We start from the raw sequence: 21,031 nt of genomic DNA, 5'->3' as shown, positions 1-21,031 counted from the left end.
ACCAAAATTAGAGAATTAAAGATATCATTACAAAATAAACAAATCTGAGAGAGGTCCACATGTAGTACCTATATATGTAATATCAAAGCAATTGGACTTGCGGTTTTTAACAAGAAACAAGAAGTTGAAAATATCACTTTTTACCAAAAATTACAAAAATATTCACCAAAATTAGAGAATTAAAGATATCATTACAAAATGAACAAATCTAAGAGAGGTCCACATGTAGTACCTATATATGTAATATCAAAGCAATTGGACTTGCGGTTTTCAACAAGAAGTCGAAAATATCACTTTTTACCAAAAATTACAAAAATATTCACCAAAATTAGAGAATTAAAGATATCATTACAAAATGAACAAATCTGAGAGAGGTCCACATGTAGTACCTATATATGTAATATCAAAGCAATTGGACTTGCGGTTTTCAACAAGAAGTCGAAAATATCACTTTTTACCAAAAATTACAAAAATATTCACCAAAATTAGAGAATTAAAGATATCATTACAAAATAAATAAATCTGAGAGAAGTCCACATGTAGTACCTATATATGTAATATCAAAGCAATTGGACTTGCGGTTTTCAACAAGAAGTCGAAAATATCACTTTTTACCAAAAATGACAAAAATATTCACCAAAATTAGAGAATTAAAGATATCATTACAAAATGAACAAATCTGAGAGAGGTCCACATGTAGTGCCTATATATGTAATATCAAAGCAATTGGACTTGCGGTTTTCAACAAGAAGTTGAAAATATCACTTTTTACTAAAAATGACAAAAATATTCACCAAAATTAGAGAATTGAAGATATCATCATGAAATGAACAAATCTAAGAGAGGTCTACCCAACGTACATATACACCAAGTATCAAAGCATTCAGGCTTGTAGTTTTCAAGAAGAAGTCGAAAAAGTAAAACATTGACACGGACGACGACGGCGGACAATCACTCATATGATAAGCTCCGCTCGACAAAGTCGACAGCGGAGCTAACAAATTTTGCTCAGGTTTTGCATTAAACTCAAAACATACAAATTATTGGAATACATTCATGTGAACACCAGACAAATTACTGGTTTTAATGAAAACAAATTACTTTTAATTACTATTAAAATATAATAATTTGCAGATTGGGTTCAACTGTAAAGTATCTGGAGTATTAACACATGCCTGCTGCTTCCATTTTTCTCATTGATTTTGACATGTCTGTAATAGGCTTTCAGGAAGCAATGTGTTAAATATTACCAATCTTTACACAACCATGTAAAAAGGTGTCACCCTTTTAATTCGCCACATATTCATTGCTATGGTTACAAGTATGGGTTTCCGAGCAACAGTTACATATTGATGAACAATGCTCGGTCCCTCACATCAGTTTGAACTAACTATTAACTCAATACAGAAATCATAAATCTCAAAACAAATATAGTCAACAAAATGAAGAAATGAGGAGGCAGATGTGTTTGTATAGAGTAAAACATAAAATTTTCGCATTTATCTTACATCTTACATTTAGGCTTCAGAAAGGACTGAAACATTCCCGAAAACAAAAATAACACCTACCGGTAATATATTTATGATACAATTTTTTCAATAAATTGAAATTTTGTGGAGGTCACTTTGTCTCTTTGCCCGCCAAAGTGTATTTCTGTCACCATTTTTAAATAAACTTAAAAAAATTATGTCAATTTGCACAATCAACAAATACTTTAAAATTTGAAAAAATTTTGGGTGGGCAAAATATGATGATTAAAATAGTTGACACGACGGCTAAAAAAAATTTTTGATTTCCACAAAACTCATGAATATTTGTCTCTTTGTGAATTTAAAGTGCTTTCATAAAACAGTATTGTTCACATGAAGCAATTCATGTGGTAATGTACCAAGCATTGCAAGAGGCAATTCAGTGACAATTACTGTTACACATGTTAACTGGGTGAAGAGTTGCCTGAAAATATGACACGATTATTTTTTCAGGCTACACTACCTGTCCCATGATACGTGATTATGAAGCAACTCATGAGGTAACTACACGCGTTGCTTGGTGGACTACCTCATGAATTTGTCTTGTATAAACCAACTTTAATAATTCAGTGACATCTAAGCGTAGATTGGTTCATACAGTGTATGATCTAAAATTAACTTGATTCCTAACTGTTAGCCCTTTAGAATGTGGATAATGCACGGTGCTTTCTCATTCCACATGTATTAGCAGGAAGATTGATTTCAAACCTGTAATATGCCAGGCTTGTACTTAACTATGGTGTGGAATCTTCTCACAAGATTCACATGATTAAGAGATAGCAGCGCTGTTTAGATTTAACATTCCAACAACAGATGTCATGGCAACAGTTAATGATGGCTTACTACCAGTAAATTTAAAATACATCATTTGCATATTTCTTTTTATTATGAAAGACACATGTTGTATAACTTAGTTAATTACTATGCAAATTAGGTCCATTTATTACATCTGTAGTAAAAACTGATCAGATATTGCGAATATTATTATAATTGCAACTAATTATTATGTACGAGTTTTTGATAAAGCCCTTTTTATTTTTCCTTTGAGATATAATTGTTTTGAAATATCAAATATTAATATAAGTGAAATTTGCTAAAATTATTTTTGCATATTAAAACATTATGCAATTTTTCAATTTGATTATTGAGTTTAATTTCCCTTTGAATTATTAAATACAAGTGAAATTTTACTTTTTTTTCATTTTAAAGCAAGATTTCAATTTCATTACGAGTTTAAATCTAAATTTGGTGATAAGTTCTTGATAACAGGGAAACAACAATGCAAACTAAGCTAATCAATTTGTCTCGTCATTTTTAAAGAAACCTGACACGACAATCCAAGAAATGATGTCAAGAGCAATTCACATCAGAAGCTGAGGCCAAATCATATTTTTTTTAAAAATCAGCATTTCTGAACCTTCTTTGTGTAATTTTGGCAATCTTTGCTCAGCAAATTTACACCAACAACAAACTCAATTCAGAGATCACAGACCAAACACAATTACAATGAATACGCTTGTGGTACAAACAAACATTGCAGAGAACCAAGATAATAAAATAATAATAAAACACATTTTCCACAGTTCCATAGACTTTCCCAGCACATGCATGTACACATAATGTACTTCACTGTCAAGAGCAGCAGTGACCGCGTGATTGCATAGTACAATGTCAAATTAATCAAAACCATAGGGCAGAAGAGTTATAAACTGATAATGAGAACAGGACAGCAATGAAATCCATCCAAATGTACATTGCAGCTGAAGTATCCGTTACCATGGTAACAAGGATTATCTCTATTAGTAGTGCAATGACTTGCATAAATTATGGGCGTGTCTCTGATTAAAATAAGTCATCTAATACAGTAAATACAGTTTTTGGGGTTATGTGCAATATGATTAGGAATGTGACGAATAGAACAAATAGAAAAATAATAATTATGGACAAATTATGTCCTAACAGAAATATTAGTGCATATTATTTGATAATTAATTATAATTTTGGAAATGAAATAAATGGAATGAATTCAATAATCAGAATGCCTGGTTGCCTGTTTATGAATGGTAAAAATCTGGTGCATGTGGTGTTTGTATGACAACACAGACTATGGGTTGGCATGTTGTGGTAAAGTTGACATATTGGCAGCTGTCGCAGACAGACACTGCACAGTATCAGTGTTTACTCATCATCGCATGTGATTTGCAGTGTTCAGAAATCTAACAAATGTTGCCAGCGCACAGCAGTCTGTAGAGATTTGTCATTCAATTCTAGAACAGCATATCCCTTTTGGCCCCCATGTTTCCCTGTTGTAGCTGTATATTCCGTAGTAGGATATGTATATAGTATAACTTTTCAAGGATGAAAATCATTGTCACTTGTTGTTATAATTTCAACGAGTGAATCATAGAAATTTTCATTTTAGCTGTACATGTATTTCCATTGCTATTTCCTCCTTTACAATTATTAGCACTTCCTCATTTTTTTTAACATGTATCAAAAAAAAGCTTTTTCTTCAAAATGAGTGGGAAATGTAACAAGATCTGAACTTTCCCGAATTAGCAACTCCCATTCTTGGTTGAAAAATGTTTTAGTAAAATTGCTTGCTGAGTAAACAGGGAAATCTAATACAACCATATAAGTGATACAGAAAATAATATTAGTCAAAATAGCTAGCCATAATTAATTGTTTCAATAGCAACCAACATAAAACATATGGTAGCAATTCAAATGTAACAAGCAGCCTGTCGGCTGAGATAGCTCCGCTGTTAGCAATGCACATGGCAATTAAAGAACAGAAGATATCATTAGAAAATGAACAAATCTGAGAGAGGTTCACATGTAGTACCTATATGTATAATATATCAAAGCAATTGGACTTGCGGTTTTCAACAAGAAGTCGAAAATATCACTTTATACCAAAAATTACAAAAATATTCATCAAAATTAGAGAATTAAAGATATCATCATGAAATGAACAAATCTGAGAGAGGTCCACATGTAGTACCTATATATGTAATATCAAAGCAATTGGACTTGCGGTTTTCAACAAGAAGTCAAAAATATCACTTTTTACCAAAAATTACAAAAATATTCACCGAAATTAGAGAATTAAAGATATCATTACAAAATAAACAAATCTGAGAGAGGTCCACATGTAGTACCTATATATGTAATATCAAAGCAATTGGATTTGCGGTTTTCAACAAGAAGTCGAAAATATCACTTTTTACCAAAAATATTCACCAAAATTAGAGAATTAAAGATATCATTACAAAATGAACAAATCTGAGAGAGGTCCACATGTAGTACCTATATATGTAATATCAAAGCAATTGGACTTGCGGTTTTCAACAAGAAGTCGAAAATATCACTTTTTACCAAAAATGACAAAAATATTCACCAAAATTAGAGAATTAAAGATATCATTACAAAATGAACAAATCTGAGAGAGGTCCACATGTAGTACCTATATATGTAATATCAAAGCAATTGCACTTGCGGTTTTTAACAAGAAGTTGAAAATATCACTTTTTACTAAAAATGACAAAAATATTCACCAAAATTAGAGAATTGAAGATATCATCATGAAATGAACAAATCTGAGAGAGGTCTACCCAAGGTACATATACACCAAGTATCAAAGCATTCAGGCTTGTAGTTTTCAAGAAGAAGTCGAAAAAGTAAAACATTGACACGGACGACGACGACGGACAATCACTCATATGATAAGCTCCGCTCGACAAAGTCGACAGCGGAGCTAATAAAACAGTTTGACAAGAACACAATGTGTGCATATAAATAATACACACTCGTACATTTGTATTTATATCGGCAATCTTAAACAAGCAGCCTCTCTGCTGAGATAGTTTTGCTGTTAGCAATGCACATTTCAATTAAAGAACTGAAGATATCATTAGAAAATGAACAAATCTGAACGAGGTCCACCTGTACAGGGAGCTATAATAACAGCTCCCTGACCTGTAGCACCTATATGTAATATATCAAAGCAATCTGACTTGTGGTTTTCAAGAATAAGTCAAAAATATCACTTTTTACCAAAAATGATAAAAATATTCATCTAAATTAGAGAATCTGAGAGATTACCACCCGAGGTATCGTTACCTATATGTATAATAACAAAGGAATCTGACTTGCAGTTATCAACAAGAAGTCGAAAATACGGACGAAACAGACAATGACGAACTATGAATTTGCCACGCAGTGTCATCATACAATTGAAAGTTTGTAAATAATGACCAAGTCTGACAGAGAAATGGTTCAAGGCACATTAAAAAAATTACTGTTTAACAAGGTGTCTGGTCAACTTTCAGCGTTTACATTTTATACTGTAATCATAAATTTCTACTGACATTTCTCAAAACCAAAAACTGATTTATCTTATGAGCAACTGCCACATGTTCAATAGGTGTACGTACAACGGTGGCAATTGATCATCTACAATTGCTACAATCTAATAAAAATAAGCTGCACGGCTCAGTATCGTCTCTATGAACCCAGGTGAGAAAGTTGAAGGAATAAAACTTGTATATAAACACATGGAAGGTTGACCTAAATTCATTTCCAATTATTTCCAAAGCTGATAGGTATGTGTACAAGTACGTGTTATTGTAAGAAGAACTTTTCTATGCTAGACGTATGAAAGACCGAGTGAGCTATACCTATCAATAGATCTATTGTGTTTAAATTGGGAATTTAGAATTGACCAGCACATGACAAAATCAGTGGACTTTTTTTTTTTTTTGAATGAATATGGACCGTCTATGACAGAGGAAGTGTGGTTGGAAACACCTACAACTTGAATTAAGGAGCATAGGTTCTTCACAAGTAAAAACCAAGAAAGAATACCCTAACCTGATATGAGCATACTGACAGAGTAAGATGAGTAAACACAGACAAGATTGTTATGTACATGTTTGGAATACAAACACCAGATTGACTTTGCTTCAGTGATGATATACAACAAACTTTGTGATTAAATGTACCAAACAAATCAGTCATATCCATAGCAACGCTGGACATGGACATGCTCTACTGAGACTGAAAACTTTCTAAGAGGCCAGACATAAATGACTTCAGGATTCCTTTGAGCACAGTCTCTCTATAGACTATAGAGGGACTGTGCTGTGAGCATTACTGTAGTCCCATTAGAGTAACAAAGGATTGTGTAACAACAACAACCCCCCTCCCCCCGAGTCACAATACATCTGCAAATACAATATATACAAGTACAGACTCAAACACAAGTTTAATACCAAGAAATATACATAGCAAAAGAAAATTGGTTATCAAATCTTTTGATCTCACACTCTGTAGTTGTACACATCCAATGTCATCGCTTATGCATTTCCTCTGGCATTGAACCAACAAATGTACCTGGCCTGCCATGTATTTTCTATGCATGGGACCAAATCAATTACAAATATTTTTTTTTCAATCGTAACGAGCCACTGATGATAAATAAATCAATAACACAATACATTCCACAAACTCAGATAAGCCACCAGACATTTTAGCTGATTGTGGGAGGGAGGAGGGGTGTTTATAAATGGTGTTGAGATTTCTAGACCAGTATTTATACTGTAAAAACTAATCCCTACATGCATGCCCTAATTAACATTATGCCAATTGTACCAAAATGGTCAGTATAGAAATTTTATTTTTGGTTCCCATGACAGAGGCCAAATTTTTGAGTATTTTTACCCATTTATCCATGCTTTTACATTAAACACCCAGGTTGTATGAAGGTTGGAAAATGTTTGCTCCAAAATGTCCTAAACTGACCATTTCAAAAAGTACTCACAACTGTATTTCAAAAATATATCAAACTGTATGGAAAATACAGCCTAAATCATATTTTGTACAACCATTCAGTTTTTTTCCATTGTGTCTGAAAAGAGGTCACCACTGGCCATATGGATCAGAATGTAGTAGACATAGTTTTCAAATTAGCTACAACAATTTACCAAACAGTAGTATAATACTTCAACAAAATGCAGAATGTTTACTGAACACATTTTTCTGACAACTATCGAACCAATTTGTCAAAATGATCAGTGTTAAAACAAAGATTATTGATTCACTGAACTCTAAGTCTACAGCTTCTATAAATAAACTAGATACCTATACATCAGTCAACACTACACAATGCATGGCACTCCCACTGTGTATAGCCCTGTAGGTCTGTCTGCCAACAACTTATTACACCAAGCCTTTATTTTGAATTCCAATGGAATCTTAACTTTTCAACCATGTTACGGTTTCTATAAACACTCCAATCTCTTATCATGTGCAAGAACATTAATTAACATACCACTGACTGACCCTTGCATTTCATAGGTTAAAAATAAACATGATTATAGCCATTTATTATTAATTATTTATTATTGCATTTCACAGGCTAAAAATAAACATGTGATCATTTATTATTAAAGGTTTTAAAACATGAAGTATGAAATTTAAAGTATGAAGAATTATGCTGTATTCAGTGAGGAAAAAAGATCGAAACAATCATGTATTGAGATGAGAAGACGGTGGTCCACGCATGCGCGAGATATGGGACTCCTATGAACAAAGATGGCCGCCGACTTTGACTGTTGCGCTGAATAATAAGTACAAACTGAGACGTTACCAAGCTTTAACTCGGTAATTTCTTTGGTTATTGGAAGGTATCGAAGAGTCATTGATAGTACTCGTGGCCAGGTCAAAAATCATGTTCGTGATTTCATGAGTGCATTGAATTGTGGGAAAATCAATGTTTATCAACACAAATGTCTCGCATGCATGTGCGACGAACATCGCTTTTTAAATAGCGTTGTGTCACAAACAGTTTTGCAATGCATGACCCACTAAAAAGCTGTATTCATGCCAAACTGAAGCAAAAAAAAAATTATTATATTATTTTTGCCCTAATATTTATATTCAGCTCAAAGAACAAAAGAACATTTGACGCTATCCTTATTCCTGCCAGTAACATGTGACGGTTTGCGAACAGGCATGATCAATGTAAGTTCTCACTCTAAGGAGACACTCTTTGATAAACTTTGGCCTTTTTTGACATAACTAATAGATATTCTATAACGTTTTTTAGTTCTAACCTTTAGAGCGAATTCCCATAGCAAACATACCACATGGATGCCTTCGCATATTTCATTTCAAGGATTTGCAACTAGTCACATATAAAATTTCTTATTTTTTTTTTTTTTTTGTAATTATTGTTTGTTGTGAGTTTTATTAGAGAGTACATGTTTAGTTTGTTATGTAAGCATTTTAATTCCTTCTGGGAGGTTTTAAGCATTTTTAATAGATTGAAATTGAAATGTTACACTGAAAATAATTTCAAATTACAGATTCCTATAAATACACTGGGTTTTATGAAGGGGTGAATTTGTTTTACATACATTGCACTAATGTATGGAAGTGTAATAATAATAATAGTTATTGAACTTGTATCATCATTGGAATTTTGTTTACATGATAATAAAGAAATAAAATATAGAAATAAAGGAAAATCACGATAGAACAAAAATGAAAATGAGCTAATGTTTGTTTGAGAGGCAGCTGGTTGTCTGAATTTTTGATGCAGTTATCAATGAATTTATCGATTTCTGTGATTAGCTTATTATTATTATTTTTTTGGTTAGGTAATCAGTTTATCATTGTCTGTCTGATCCTATTGCATACTCAGCTTATTAAATAAATCCTGCCTAACATTTTCACACTGTTTGCAACTGATAAGAAAATGCTTTTTGTTAGTTGTATTATTATGCTAATTAAATGTTACATCCCACACAAAAGCGATCAGTATTCCAGGGTTCACTAAACTTTTAAAAAGAATTGTCTCTTTTGTTGCGAGCCAAAGCACCCGGATATTGTCGAAATCTCTGAATGGAATTGAAACTGGGCAATGCGTGCAACAATAGCGCTAACCTGAAACAACTTGCTTGGTAAGTTGACAAAACACGAAATTTATATATACACTGGGACTGACACTTATTTTTATGTCATTGCCTTTATGTATTTTAAAAACTACTCTCCGGCATGATTCACAGCGTCAACAAGTAGACATTCTTTGTAGGAAAGAATGAATGTGAATGTTCGCTGCTTCGCAAATGGCTTTTTTATGTCAAGGGATCAAGTAATAACAGATGACAAACACAATTTTGTTTAAATATAAATATATCATGTTTGATATTACTAGCACGTCAATGTGTAGTATTGTTGCATGTTTCAGACAGTCTACCGCTAAGTTACTTGCATCGATTTTTTGTCCACGAACCGAACACGATCGTGGCCATGTGCTGCGTGCCTGATAAATATGTTTGAAGTTAATTAATGCAATCGTAAAAAAATCACATACGCACACACGCATGGAATGTGATCAACTCCCATGACAGTGTCACGGGAAACCATTATCCAACACTATCAAATGTTAATTTGAATAATAGTCTGGCGACACTTCTGAACAGTTCAAGTTTATTCGGGTTATGATTTTCAAATATTTAAAAGCTTACCTCTGTAGGTTTTTCGTTCTCTTCTGGTTTTTCATCTTTTTTGATGTCCTTTGTTTTTTCTTTCTCCACTTCTTGTGACCCTTCTTTCGTCTCAACCTTAGTGGCCTCCTCCGTAGTCACCGTTGTCTGTTCTCCATTTGCTTCTTTCTTTTTCTCGTCCTTAGCTTTATCCTTTTTCTCTTTATCTTTCTTTGATTTCTCTTTTATCGAGTCTTCTTTCTTTTTCAGGCCTTTCTTCTTATCCTTTTCCTTCTTGTTGGCTTCCGGCTGGGCCGCCGTGGCTCCCGCGTTTTCTTCGACTTCACCCTCTTTTTTCACTTCTGGTGCGTCCGCCGATGCCTCGATAGTCGTCTTCCCCTTCTTCCCAGACACATCATATTCCTTCTTTTTGCTAAATACTCCTCCCATTCTGTCTCGTTAGTTGACAACGATAATACCGGTTTTCAAGAGTCTTCGGCAAACAACAAGGCACCGTGTTTTCGCAGCTACCAGTACCAATTGCCCCCTCACAAGCGGCGATTAAATCGGGCAGTTACAGGATTCCAGTACTGCAAGCGTTGATAGGAATCTAAAAGCCTCGTAAATATCTCCCAGACTCGGTACGTATGTTCACCCCGGTAAAATGATGCATATGCCAACACGAAATATCAGTAGCACACAGGCTGATATCATCGGTAATACCTGTGTTGGCTTTTCAGTTTCGTGTACCAGCCGAGTTCAGTGTCCGACGAGATCCTCCCTTTCCGATGTCAGCGCTCGAAGTAAACCCCGTGTTGTTCAATCAAATGAGACCACTCCCTCCGGCGACATTCTGATGACCCCTGGCGTCCACGCAGTTTGATCAGATGACAGAGGTTTATTGTAGGCAACTCACATGGCGATGACGTAATCCTGCAAACAACACGTTCATTGATCATGCTACAGATGTCCGGAGAACGTGGGTGTTCACTATGAGCTGACTTAGACATGTGACAGAATCAAAATAATACCACAGCTTCTAGCCCTGTTTTACACAGGGTGGCGCAGCGGCCGGAACAACATACATGTACACAGGGCTACACAGCAACGTGCGTTATTGTACGTTGTTTTATCAGTGCTTTTTTTTCCCGGAGCAGAGTGTTATTAGAAAAAAATAAATACATTGATCAGTTTTATCTTTTGCGACTGTGATTTTATTTAATTTTTTTTATTTATATTATTTTATTTCAATAGTTGTCAGTGTATATAATATAATAGTCTTTATTGAAATCGTATCCTCAAAAGTGGACATAGATCTAAGTAAAATAAAGCATGGTTGTCATTCCATGTTAGAAACATTCAGAATAAAAAAGCAGATACACTAGTAGAAAAAATAACTAAACAAAACTAAAACAACAAACTTGCAATATATATATATATATATTGTTTACATTGTACGTGTATTTGGGACGGGGGCTTTAGGTCGTGTGGTATTGTAAGTATTACTCATCGTGGGACTCTGATTTAAACAGCAATAGAATACGCAATCATTTATTGTAATTTGTAAAACGATAAAAAAAAAACATCTCCTCAAGAAATAATCTACAACCGCCTGTTGAGGGCGCTATACTACTGGCGACCCACAAATGCATCAATTCATCGCTTTCCCATAAAAGCAGTGCTGGAGTTTACAACTGACTGTTCACGAGGCACTGGAATGATAATAATAATATTGACCCATTTCTTAGCTAACATCTGTTTTCATTCATTTTAGGACAATTTTCTAGCAAGAGTAACAATGCCGAAAGTAAATAAACTACAAAGAAAGCGACCATCGGATACTGTTACTAAACCCGCGGGTGACCAGAGAAGAGCGCCTGCTAAGGGTCCTGACATGAGTCTTCCACAGAACATCTTATCCAAAATAAACCGGATGTACAAACATGCTGCTGATGCGGAGAAAGCCGTCTGGATGAAAAAATACATGAGGAATCAGTTCGAATTCTTTGGGATCCCAACACCAGTCAGAAAGTCCATCAATAAAGAAGTAATTCAGTTTTTTAAATTGTTTTTTTTTTAAATAATTGTTTGTTTTTTTTACTTTGCGCCAGTGAATGAAAGTACACACGTCATCAGTCACTGACCGCTCCCGACTGACTGTCTGTCTAATTCATCTCTCATCATTTAGGTATTTACCATGGAATTAGATTTGACATCCACCCGGGAACTTCTACAGTTGCTATGGAAACAACCCGAAAGAGAATATCAGCACTGCGGTTTGGACTTAGCTGGAAGATCAGTAAAATTACTCAACGGTTCAACACGTGGAGACTGCATTGCGTCCATGGAATGTCTCAAAACAATGGTTGTTACTGGGAGTTGGTGGGACACAGTCGACCCTTTAGCTACAAGTCAGTATCAGAGAAATTACTAGTATGTTCGCAACGCGGTTAAACCGATCTGTTCGATATTGACAGTATTATATTCTGTTTATCTGTATTTTTATGCGTATACTAATTTTTGTCTGGGCAAGCTTGGACTGTTAACTGCTCATTTCCTAAGTAATGTGTAATTTCTTTTCCTGCATGGAGGTTCGTATGTAGATTATGCGTTTCATTGTTGGCTGTTATTTTTGTATTACCCCCCCCCCCCCTCAAACAACAACAACAACATTCACGATATGACGTCATATGTGAATCCTTTCTAAACAAACCGAGTGTAGGGTTTCTTATTTGAGGTTAAATTTTACGTAAACTAACCAGAGTCGTGCTCAACCATGTAAAACGCCTGTCGTATATTATTACCGGTATACCCTCTGCCTTCTATCACAGCTATTGGTGATTTGGTGAGACTGCGCCCCCAGGTGTTGAATCCCGTCGTCGATAGTTGGATTGGTAATGATAACATGTGGTTGCGGCGTGTGGCAATATTACATCAGTTGAAATATAAATCAGACACAGACAAAGACAAGCTATTCAGGTCAGCAAAAGTCTTAGATTGCATCAATCTGGTTAAAATAAGATCCTATTTTTGGTCTTTATTTCATTTTATTTTATATTTGCTGATAGTTTTTCAAAAGTGTTGGTAATCGCGTGGCGACATTTAAATGAATAAAGTATGTATTGATAACACAAATTAACGAAAATATATAGTAATAATAAAAATAAAATATATGAAATAAAATAATAATTGCTGTTAATTGTGGATAATTGCTGGGGCCAGATTTCTTATACTTAGGGGTCGCCCTTCTTTGGTGTTCAACCCAGGTAGTATTTGAAGTCTGAGTAACAACCACTATGCTGTCGGTGTTACACTTATGACGTCAGAGATCTGCCCAATGTTTACTTTAAAGCGGGCGCATGCGTCAGATGGCCATAGCGTGCCATTGTTTACAGACAAGCGTCTACCCATGATTCGTGTGTTGTTATCGTCGCTCGGTACTCAATTTCCGCGCGCGCGCAGGTGACGACCCTCCCGCTTTAAAATCAGGTTGGCGTTTACGGGTGTTGTTTAAAACCACGTGACATACTTACCTGTAAACGCCTGAATCCTTCTAATCTACTTCTATAAGTGAAGGCGCGACAAAAACTTTTGCGATTTTTAACTTCATGGGGCATCCACTTTTTGACTCAAATATAAACACATGCTGTTCAACTTCTTTCATATTTGTTGTAGGTTTTGTTTGTTGTGTGGACACGAGAAGGAGTTTTTCATTCAGAAATCCATCGGATGGGCACTGCGACAGTACTTCCGTCACAACCCAGAAGACGTGAAGGAATTTGTAAAGAAGAATGAAGACAAGTTGTCAGCTCTCAGTAAACGAGAAGCGCTGAAACACGCCTAGTTTATGCCACGGCCTAAACATAGCAAACACAAATATAACATTTATCTCTCAATACATATCTTAAATTGAGCAACGATGTAATTTCTATGTGTATTCGGGAAAGGTTTACATCATGTACTATTCAGAAATGAACTAACCACTGCTTGCCGTTTGAGAACAGAAACAAATACTACGAAGAAATTTATACAAACAGAGTGTATTCTTAATACATTAGTGGTAATTATTATTTCATCACATAAATGGTGGTATTTAACTATTATAATTACAGGCGATAATGATACAATTGAAATGAAACAGTTTATTAGAAATGTCTCTTTTTTATAATAAAATATATAGTAAAAACCATTAAATTCGCAATTATGTATATTTTCCATAAAAACAACAATGAACGATTTTCGGGTCTTACTCAGAAAAATATCATTCTACGTGGAAACTTATTTTCTTACTGAATTACTTATTGGCATTCTTTGATTACTTGTAGCAAAGTATTAATAGCAGGCCAATGGAGTTGTTTTTCCAACCACAATAAAAACACTTTGTAACACATGAAGCGTTTGACGTCGCCTTTAAAACTGACGTCTTCGTCATCCATGACTATTTCGTCGATTTCGTCATCGTCGATCTTTAGATGTCTGGCTACCATACGCCAGTAAGGACCACAACGACCACTCTCTGTCAGTAAAAACTCTGAAAGTACCTCCTGGAGAATAAATAAACTCTACATCAATTTGAAATTGTATTTGGTATTAAATTGAGATTTTGAGAGGAAAGTCTCAACCCACAAACAAAATACATAGAACACGTGTGAATATGGCGTCTCGACTTGTGCTATGATTATTTGAATTGAATTCCAAATCGTTTTCAACGATAAAGTCTTACCTTGCACCAAAGTAAAATCACATCGACGATGTCCTTGCGTCCACGAAGCAATGCTTCGCTATAAGCAGGGTGAACCTGAAAACACGATAGAATCAAAACCAGTACCACTAACTCACTGTACACTCAATTTCCAGTCTCAGCTCCTCGCGTATAGTACTAGCAGTTTCCGTTCCTATTTGTTTTCTTGTCGCAAGAGGCTGGAACCGAGTCTACACTCAATTGAAATCACGTATACATTTGTATTAAGCAATGATTGCCTTTGCATCGCTTGTAACTTAGTACCCATGTAAAAATGAATTTGGTGATACACATGGCAAATCTTTGTAGATCATCATCACCCACCCCAATCCCACCGCTGCCGAACTCAAGCCTAACATCGGCCAATCCAACTCCTCAGGCAATATAATCACATCTTTATCATCCGTTATAATCTCTTAATCGATCCAAACATCTTACAAACCATCCCAAATATGCCCAGCTTCAATCTCGTCAGAAAACTCCATGGCCGAGCCCGAAACACGTCAACACCCACTGAATCCGTGGCAACAACCGATTGAAGCACGTTACCATCAACCCAATCCAACCATGTCACACCAATCCGATAACCTTACCTCAAACTGCATGTATTGTAGATCGTGTTTTTCTTTCAATATTGACTCCACGGTGGGCACGTCGCCTTTACGAACTGCACGTTCTAGTGGAGTGCAAACCACTTCCTACATAACACATATCACATAAACATTACGTTACTAAATAATTTATCGTAACCACGACTCTAAAAACTGTGTAAATTCGATATAAATTGTACATATTTAGAGTTGATGAGAATTCAGAAGAATTTGATTTGTGAATTATTTGAAGATGGAGTAATATTGAGAACTTCCTAGTACAGTTTGCAACAGAAGATAGAACATTGTTTTAAAACAAAGCATCGTGCTTTCCAGAAATAAATTACATGTATCTGAGCTTCCGATTGAAAATGCCAAGTATGACAACAATATAATTATGCGAGATATGTCGAACCAGTGACTATCTTTTGGACTGCACCACAAGTTGTTCAATGCGTGTCTCAATGTACGAGGCGGGACCGTTGGCCGTTAGTATATAGGTAGATGTTTGTATATAACAAAATAATATTATATTATTTGTGTACATAAATGCATCCTTACATCTTCGCTTCTTGCACTATGTTTTCTCCTTAGAATATACTCCACTGTAGTCCGGTCTCCTATTTTAACAGCGCCCACTAGCGGTGACGACGAATCCTAGAGGAATAGTGAAGTCGTCAGTGCTTTTTTGCGACTAAATAAACAAAAATCTAGACATGTTTTATTACCAGTTGGTCGATTCAAATCACGATTTTGGTGGAATATTGGTATATTACAACATACCAATCGAACTCCAGACAGAGAAATTAACTTACTTTCACTTTCTCCAACAGTAAAGCGGCAACTTCAGGTTGGTGGTTGAGTTTTGCGATCTGTAAAGGTGTCCATTTTCCCTGCAAGAGCATTCATTTGTTTATATTTACGATGTACACAATTTTCTTTCTTTTTTCATTCAATTCTTTAGATACAGTAAGTTTATCTTATACTAGATTCTTGGTTATAAGACTACACTAACCTCTTTCTTTATATTAACATCGGCGCCTGCGGCTAACAGCAATTTGACTACTTCCACGTGGCCTTGTTGAGCTCCAACAAACAATGGAGTCGCTCCATTCTGAAAAAAATATACAAAGGCAAATAAAATTAAAGTGGAGTGTCGTCACCTGCGCATGTGTCATATGGTCATAGCGTGTCATTGTTTACAAACAAGCGTCCACCCATGAGCCTTTGCGTTTTAAGCACGCGTTGTTATCGTCGGTTGGGACTCAATCCCGCGCGTGCGCAGGTGATGATCCTCCCGCTTTAATATCTGGACATAAGTATACTGATAGAGCATGGCTACCTCTACATCCGGGTTTCTATAAAGAGGTATCAATATTAAAGTAATAATACTGACGTATATACCTTGTCATGTTCGTTGATATCTACGCCTTGGTTTATTAATATATCCACGACCTTGACGTGACCCTGCTGTGCTGCAACGTATAAGGCTGTGGAACCATCCTGTCAATCAAAACGAGCGTGAGAATATTGCCGTGCGCAAAAATCATACGATTGGTGTAAGAGCTGGGATTTACACTGACGTAGTGACATATGATTGGTGGATGAAAAAAAGGGTGATACTCGTATGGACTTTTGTGATTGGCGGAACTTAAAACACAATACTGATTAACTGAATATATTTATGTATTTATTCTATACATTATATAATAGTACCTTTCTGGAAGAGTGGACATTGGCACCGATATCCACTAAAAACCGAACCACCTGTTCGTGTCCATTAAAACATGCAGTGTCCAATGGAGTTGCCCCAAGCTGAAAATAACACAGTAAATGCAATAAATATGAATTATAATTTAGTGACATATTTGATAAACAATAAATGAGTAGGTAATATAAGCTCACCGTGAGTGTTTCATTGTGCATATCTGCACCGGCAACCTGCAACATTTTGATGACGTTAATATGTCCATTTCTGGCTGCAGCGTGAATGGGCGTGTCTCCTTCCTATGTCAGTTTGCACATATGATAAATGCATAACAAGAGTGAATATCATTGATGAAGATATTCCCTTCAAGTGAGCTAGGTGACTTTTCAACTGGTAAATGCATGACGATCTGAATCACATTTTTCTTGGTAATAAAACAATTTTCGAGGAAACGTAAATATAACTCTTTTTATAAATTGAATGGTGTACATGTCTACGGCTAGCTATGTTTGTATTACACTTACATCAGTAGATGCATTAACGTTTGCGTTTGCTTCCAGCAAATTTTTAACAATATCCTCATATCCTCCCTGGGCGGCCATGTAAAGAGGGGTGGTTCCATCCTATTCGAAAAATAAAGACAATTACAATAAATTTAGAATTTTTCCTAATTCACCCAGCAGTTCATTCAATTGACAGTAAAACGACAATTCTACACACCTTACGCGTACAGTTTACGTCAGCACCATTATTAATCAAATACTCTGTCATTATTCTGTCGTTTAGGCTCACCGCCATGTCCAGTGCAGTCTGACCATTCTAACAACGAAATCGAAAATAGATGACGGATTATTGAACATAAAGGGATATGATTTTCACAATAGGTCAAAAGCATGCGATCAACTTCATTTCTGTCCACTTTCTATTATAAAATATCAAATGAACGATATTTTGGAAAACCCACTTTATTGCTTTAAACTTGTTGCTTATTGATTTGAATCGGTACTTTGGCGTACTACCTTATTTTTGGTTTCCAGATTAGCATTACGGTCCACCAGAAGATGTAGTAGATCAATGTAGTCATGTTCCACGGCTAAGTGGAGCAGCGTGTTCTGATTCTGAAACAGACAACAATTACGCAAACCTGAGAGGATGCTACCACGATCCGAGTAAAAACGGTGCCAGGTTATCCGAAGAGCAGAGCTATAGTGTTACTTTGAATGAATATATGAAAATTAGTAGCACCTACCTTGTCGAAGACACGGTTAATGTACTTTTTATCCCTTATTAATAGAGTTTCAACAACTTTCAATTTTCTTTTCTTCATAGCTGTTATTACGTACTCTCGATAATCAGTCTGATTGGGAAACAAATGCATGTTACATCAGACAGTCGATGAAACGTGTTGATGTGTCATGTTCTTGACATATTACGCTCAATACATGTACAATACTAGTAGTCCAATGGGGTTTGCACTCGCATAGGAGTGCGGGACGTGGTTTACTATATGCCGAAAGTCGCATGTAAATTCAAGACAGTGCAATACTTAAAATTAAAAACCCAAAAATATAGAAAATATATATGCAAACTCAGAATTAGTGATCACAATCTAATGATGGAATAAGGCCGGCTTACAAGATCGAAAACAAATGTTGATGAAAGGCTCTGTAATAGGTACGATACTGATAAAATTGAGAATGAATTTCACTTCCTGATTGACTGTCCACAACATAAAGAAGCAAGAATAACGAAAGAATAAACCTCCAATCCACAGTTCAATTAGTTTAGAAAACGTTAGGCAAAGTTCTTGTGTATTATAGGAAATACACATTAAAAAATTTGCAGTTTATGATATATTAACGAATTTAAAGTGGTATTTTCTTAGATAGTTTCATCTATGTGGATTTACCATATCTGAACCATATACATGTATGTAACATTGTTTTTTATCATAATTGTTTTAGAATAGCATTAGACTAAGTTCTTTCCAAAATAACGTCAACAAAGTTATTATTATTATTATGTAATGTAGTGTATGATGAAAACGAACACTATTGTTATAATAAACAGTTTTAGTCAATTGTACTTGCGACTGATGACACTATGCCCTTATATAGATATGGGTAATTTGAATAACGTGCATTGAGTTTGTATGGGACTTACCATATCTTTTTTATACATCGTGTTGTTTACGTTCTGTATTCAGTGGTGAAATCAGGTCATGCTTTACAATAGTACACTCGTTCCAAATAGTACACCCATCCAGTTAGTTTCTTCTTTAAACTGTCAAATATCACCAATTGACTGGCTACATACTGCCTCGCACCGATAGATTGTTGTTAAGACGGAATTTCCAATGTCAGCTGTATATTTAAATTATAAGTCGTCATTTCGACCCCGTGATTAATTGGCAGCGCGCCAGAACGGAATCACAACACAACACACGTAGATAAAATAACCCACGAGAACGTAAATGCTATATAAACGTAATGTTTACAGTGTAGTTGGACTTACAACAAGATATTACCATAAATAAAACACATTATATTTGTATATTAATAATACTATACAATTATAACGTGTAAGATATATGTTGAATTGTACTTAATTATTCGACTCAAAGTTTGCAAAAACGTCTGGGGAAGTCTGTAACTATACCTCTATATGACATTTTACATCTGACGATCTCGTATTTTCAAATCAACAAAGTTGGTGGGAGTAAGGCATATGGGTAGAATGGGTCGTTTACCTCAATACCTGTGAAATAACAATAGTGTAAAGAAGTGACGGTCATTAAGTAATTAAAGTACGTACTCATTAGCGAAAGGAAGAAGACGTGTCCCGCGGTAACTCAGCGTACAAGTTGCTCACTTACCTGTTTAGTGGCGGTATTTGTAGTTTTGACAAACTCGTTGTTTCTGGTTTGCGATAAAAACAAACTAGGTGTGACGACGACAGGTTGCGAACTCGTTCTAAAAATAAATCATTCATCGAGGAGTAGGTCACTGTTTATTATCGGCGACCTCGAATTACCAACATCGCCACCTATCGAGCTTATTCGTTTTTTCTCAGCAGGATTAAAGTACCCCACCAGTTAAGTACTCGTTCGACAAAAACCTAATAAATAGTCCAATAACGATGGGTGACCAATTGACCAATACTTATTTCTTCGTATAATTGGAAGTTTGGAAGGCAAGTAAGAAGGTCAATTTTATGATGGCACAAACATAGTTTTAAAGTTTAAATCTTAGAAACCGCAGCAATTATTATACTAAAAAGGAAATGTGGTTTGTAGTTCCATGGTCTAACTAACAATGACATGAATTGTTTAGTTGTTATATAAATTATATTCTTTTTTAAATATTATCAGTTATAAATAATTTCTAAAGTATGGCTAATAAAATTGCCGAAACACTTCATATCATTAGAAGTATCAGAAATTTTTAAAATGTGGATGTCTCGCCTGCAGAAGACATGAATGACGACAGTTTTGCTTTTGTCATCCGCTAGAGTAAATAAGTACGTGTTCATACTAGTTTGTTTGCAGCGAGGTTAAAGCGTGGTAGTCTTCGCGCTGCGCATGTGCAAGATATATGGGTCTCATAAAACAAATATGGCGACATTGACTGTTGCGCAGATCAACCAGTATGAACTGAGACGTTTCCAAGCTTTAATTAGATAATTTTCATGTTATTCGAAAGTATCAAGGACTCACCGGCGGTAATCAGTGCACATCACGCCCAGGTCAAACCTAATACTTGTGATTTCCATTTGAAGAGCGAATTGGATTGTGGGAAAATCAATGTTTATCAAGACAAATGTCACACATGCGCAGCGCGACTACTACTGCGCTTTAAAATATAAATATTATCTCTGCTTTCCACGAGTACTAATACTGGTACATTCAGCGAACAATAAGGTGTACATTTTGACATTCTACTAATTTGAGACAGCTTGCATCTACCCATGTACAG

General features: G+C 35.4%; 3 protein-coding genes and 1 long non-coding RNA gene across 7 annotated transcripts in view; 2 read left to right on the top strand and 2 right to left on the bottom strand.

Moving 5' to 3' along the window:
* The window catches only part of LOC146748253 (uncharacterized), a 52,214-nt gene extending 44,194 nt beyond the window's left edge, over positions 1 to 8,020 (top strand). The window contains exon 2 of the long non-coding RNA XR_014926927.1: positions 7,982 to 8,020. This is a non-coding gene — a long non-coding RNA (uncharacterized LOC146748253). The remainder of the gene's footprint in view (positions 1 to 7,981) is intronic.
* The window catches only part of LOC100377653 (uncharacterized), a 41,853-nt gene extending 30,970 nt beyond the window's left edge, over positions 1 to 10,883 (bottom strand). For both annotated transcript variants that reach the window (XM_085492587.1, XM_006825164.3), the window contains exon 1: positions 10,061 to 10,883. In XM_085492587.1, the coding sequence (XP_085348713.1) occupies positions 10,061 to 10,468 (408 nt within the window). In that variant the 5' untranslated portion in view covers positions 10,469 to 10,883. The remainder of the gene's footprint in view (positions 1 to 10,060) is intronic.
* On the top strand, positions 8,522 to 14,212 carry LOC100377502 (uncharacterized). Its single transcript, XM_002741671.3, has 5 exons — positions 8,522 to 9,493; positions 11,793 to 12,065; positions 12,207 to 12,429; positions 12,850 to 12,997; positions 13,694 to 14,212. Exons 2-5 carry the CDS (start codon positions 11,817 to 11,819, stop codon positions 13,860 to 13,862), a joined length of 789 nt encoding a protein of 262 aa, XP_002741717.2. The 5' UTR covers positions 8,522 to 9,493; positions 11,793 to 11,816; the 3' UTR covers positions 13,863 to 14,212.
* LOC100377354 (uncharacterized) lies at positions 14,043 to 20,076 on the bottom strand. Of its 3 annotated transcripts, XM_085492588.1 has the most exons (16): positions 19,933 to 20,075; positions 19,716 to 19,814; positions 19,221 to 19,420; positions 18,307 to 18,414; positions 18,077 to 18,175; positions 17,778 to 17,876; positions 17,582 to 17,680; positions 17,255 to 17,356; positions 17,066 to 17,164; positions 16,754 to 16,852; positions 16,365 to 16,463; positions 16,165 to 16,242; positions 15,911 to 16,006; positions 15,353 to 15,457; positions 14,742 to 14,816; positions 14,043 to 14,562 (listed from the first exon to the last, which is right to left on the bottom strand). In XM_085492588.1, exons 3-16 carry the CDS (start codon positions 19,236 to 19,238, stop codon positions 14,317 to 14,319), a joined length of 1,422 nt encoding a protein of 473 aa, XP_085348714.1. In that variant the 5' UTR covers positions 19,239 to 19,420; positions 19,716 to 19,814; positions 19,933 to 20,075; the 3' UTR covers positions 14,043 to 14,316. The 3 variants fall into 3 exon arrangements, with proteins under 3 accessions (XP_085348714.1, XP_085348716.1, XP_085348715.1); XM_085492590.1 differs by lacking the exon at positions 17,255 to 17,356 and having other exon boundaries at positions 19,933 to 20,076; XM_085492589.1 differs by lacking the exon at positions 19,716 to 19,814 and having other exon boundaries at positions 19,872 to 19,941.
* Positions 20,077 to 21,031: the final 955 nt, after the last annotated feature.

The sequence above is a fragment of the Saccoglossus kowalevskii genome, chromosome 2 (genome assembly GCF_978046115.1).
Source record: "Saccoglossus kowalevskii chromosome 2, keSacKowa6.1, whole genome shotgun sequence".
NCBI classification, from domain to species: Eukaryota; Metazoa; Hemichordata; class Enteropneusta; family Harrimaniidae; genus Saccoglossus; species Saccoglossus kowalevskii.
Note: the sequence above shows the minus strand (reverse complement) of the source record. Positions and strands in the feature narration are given on the sequence as shown.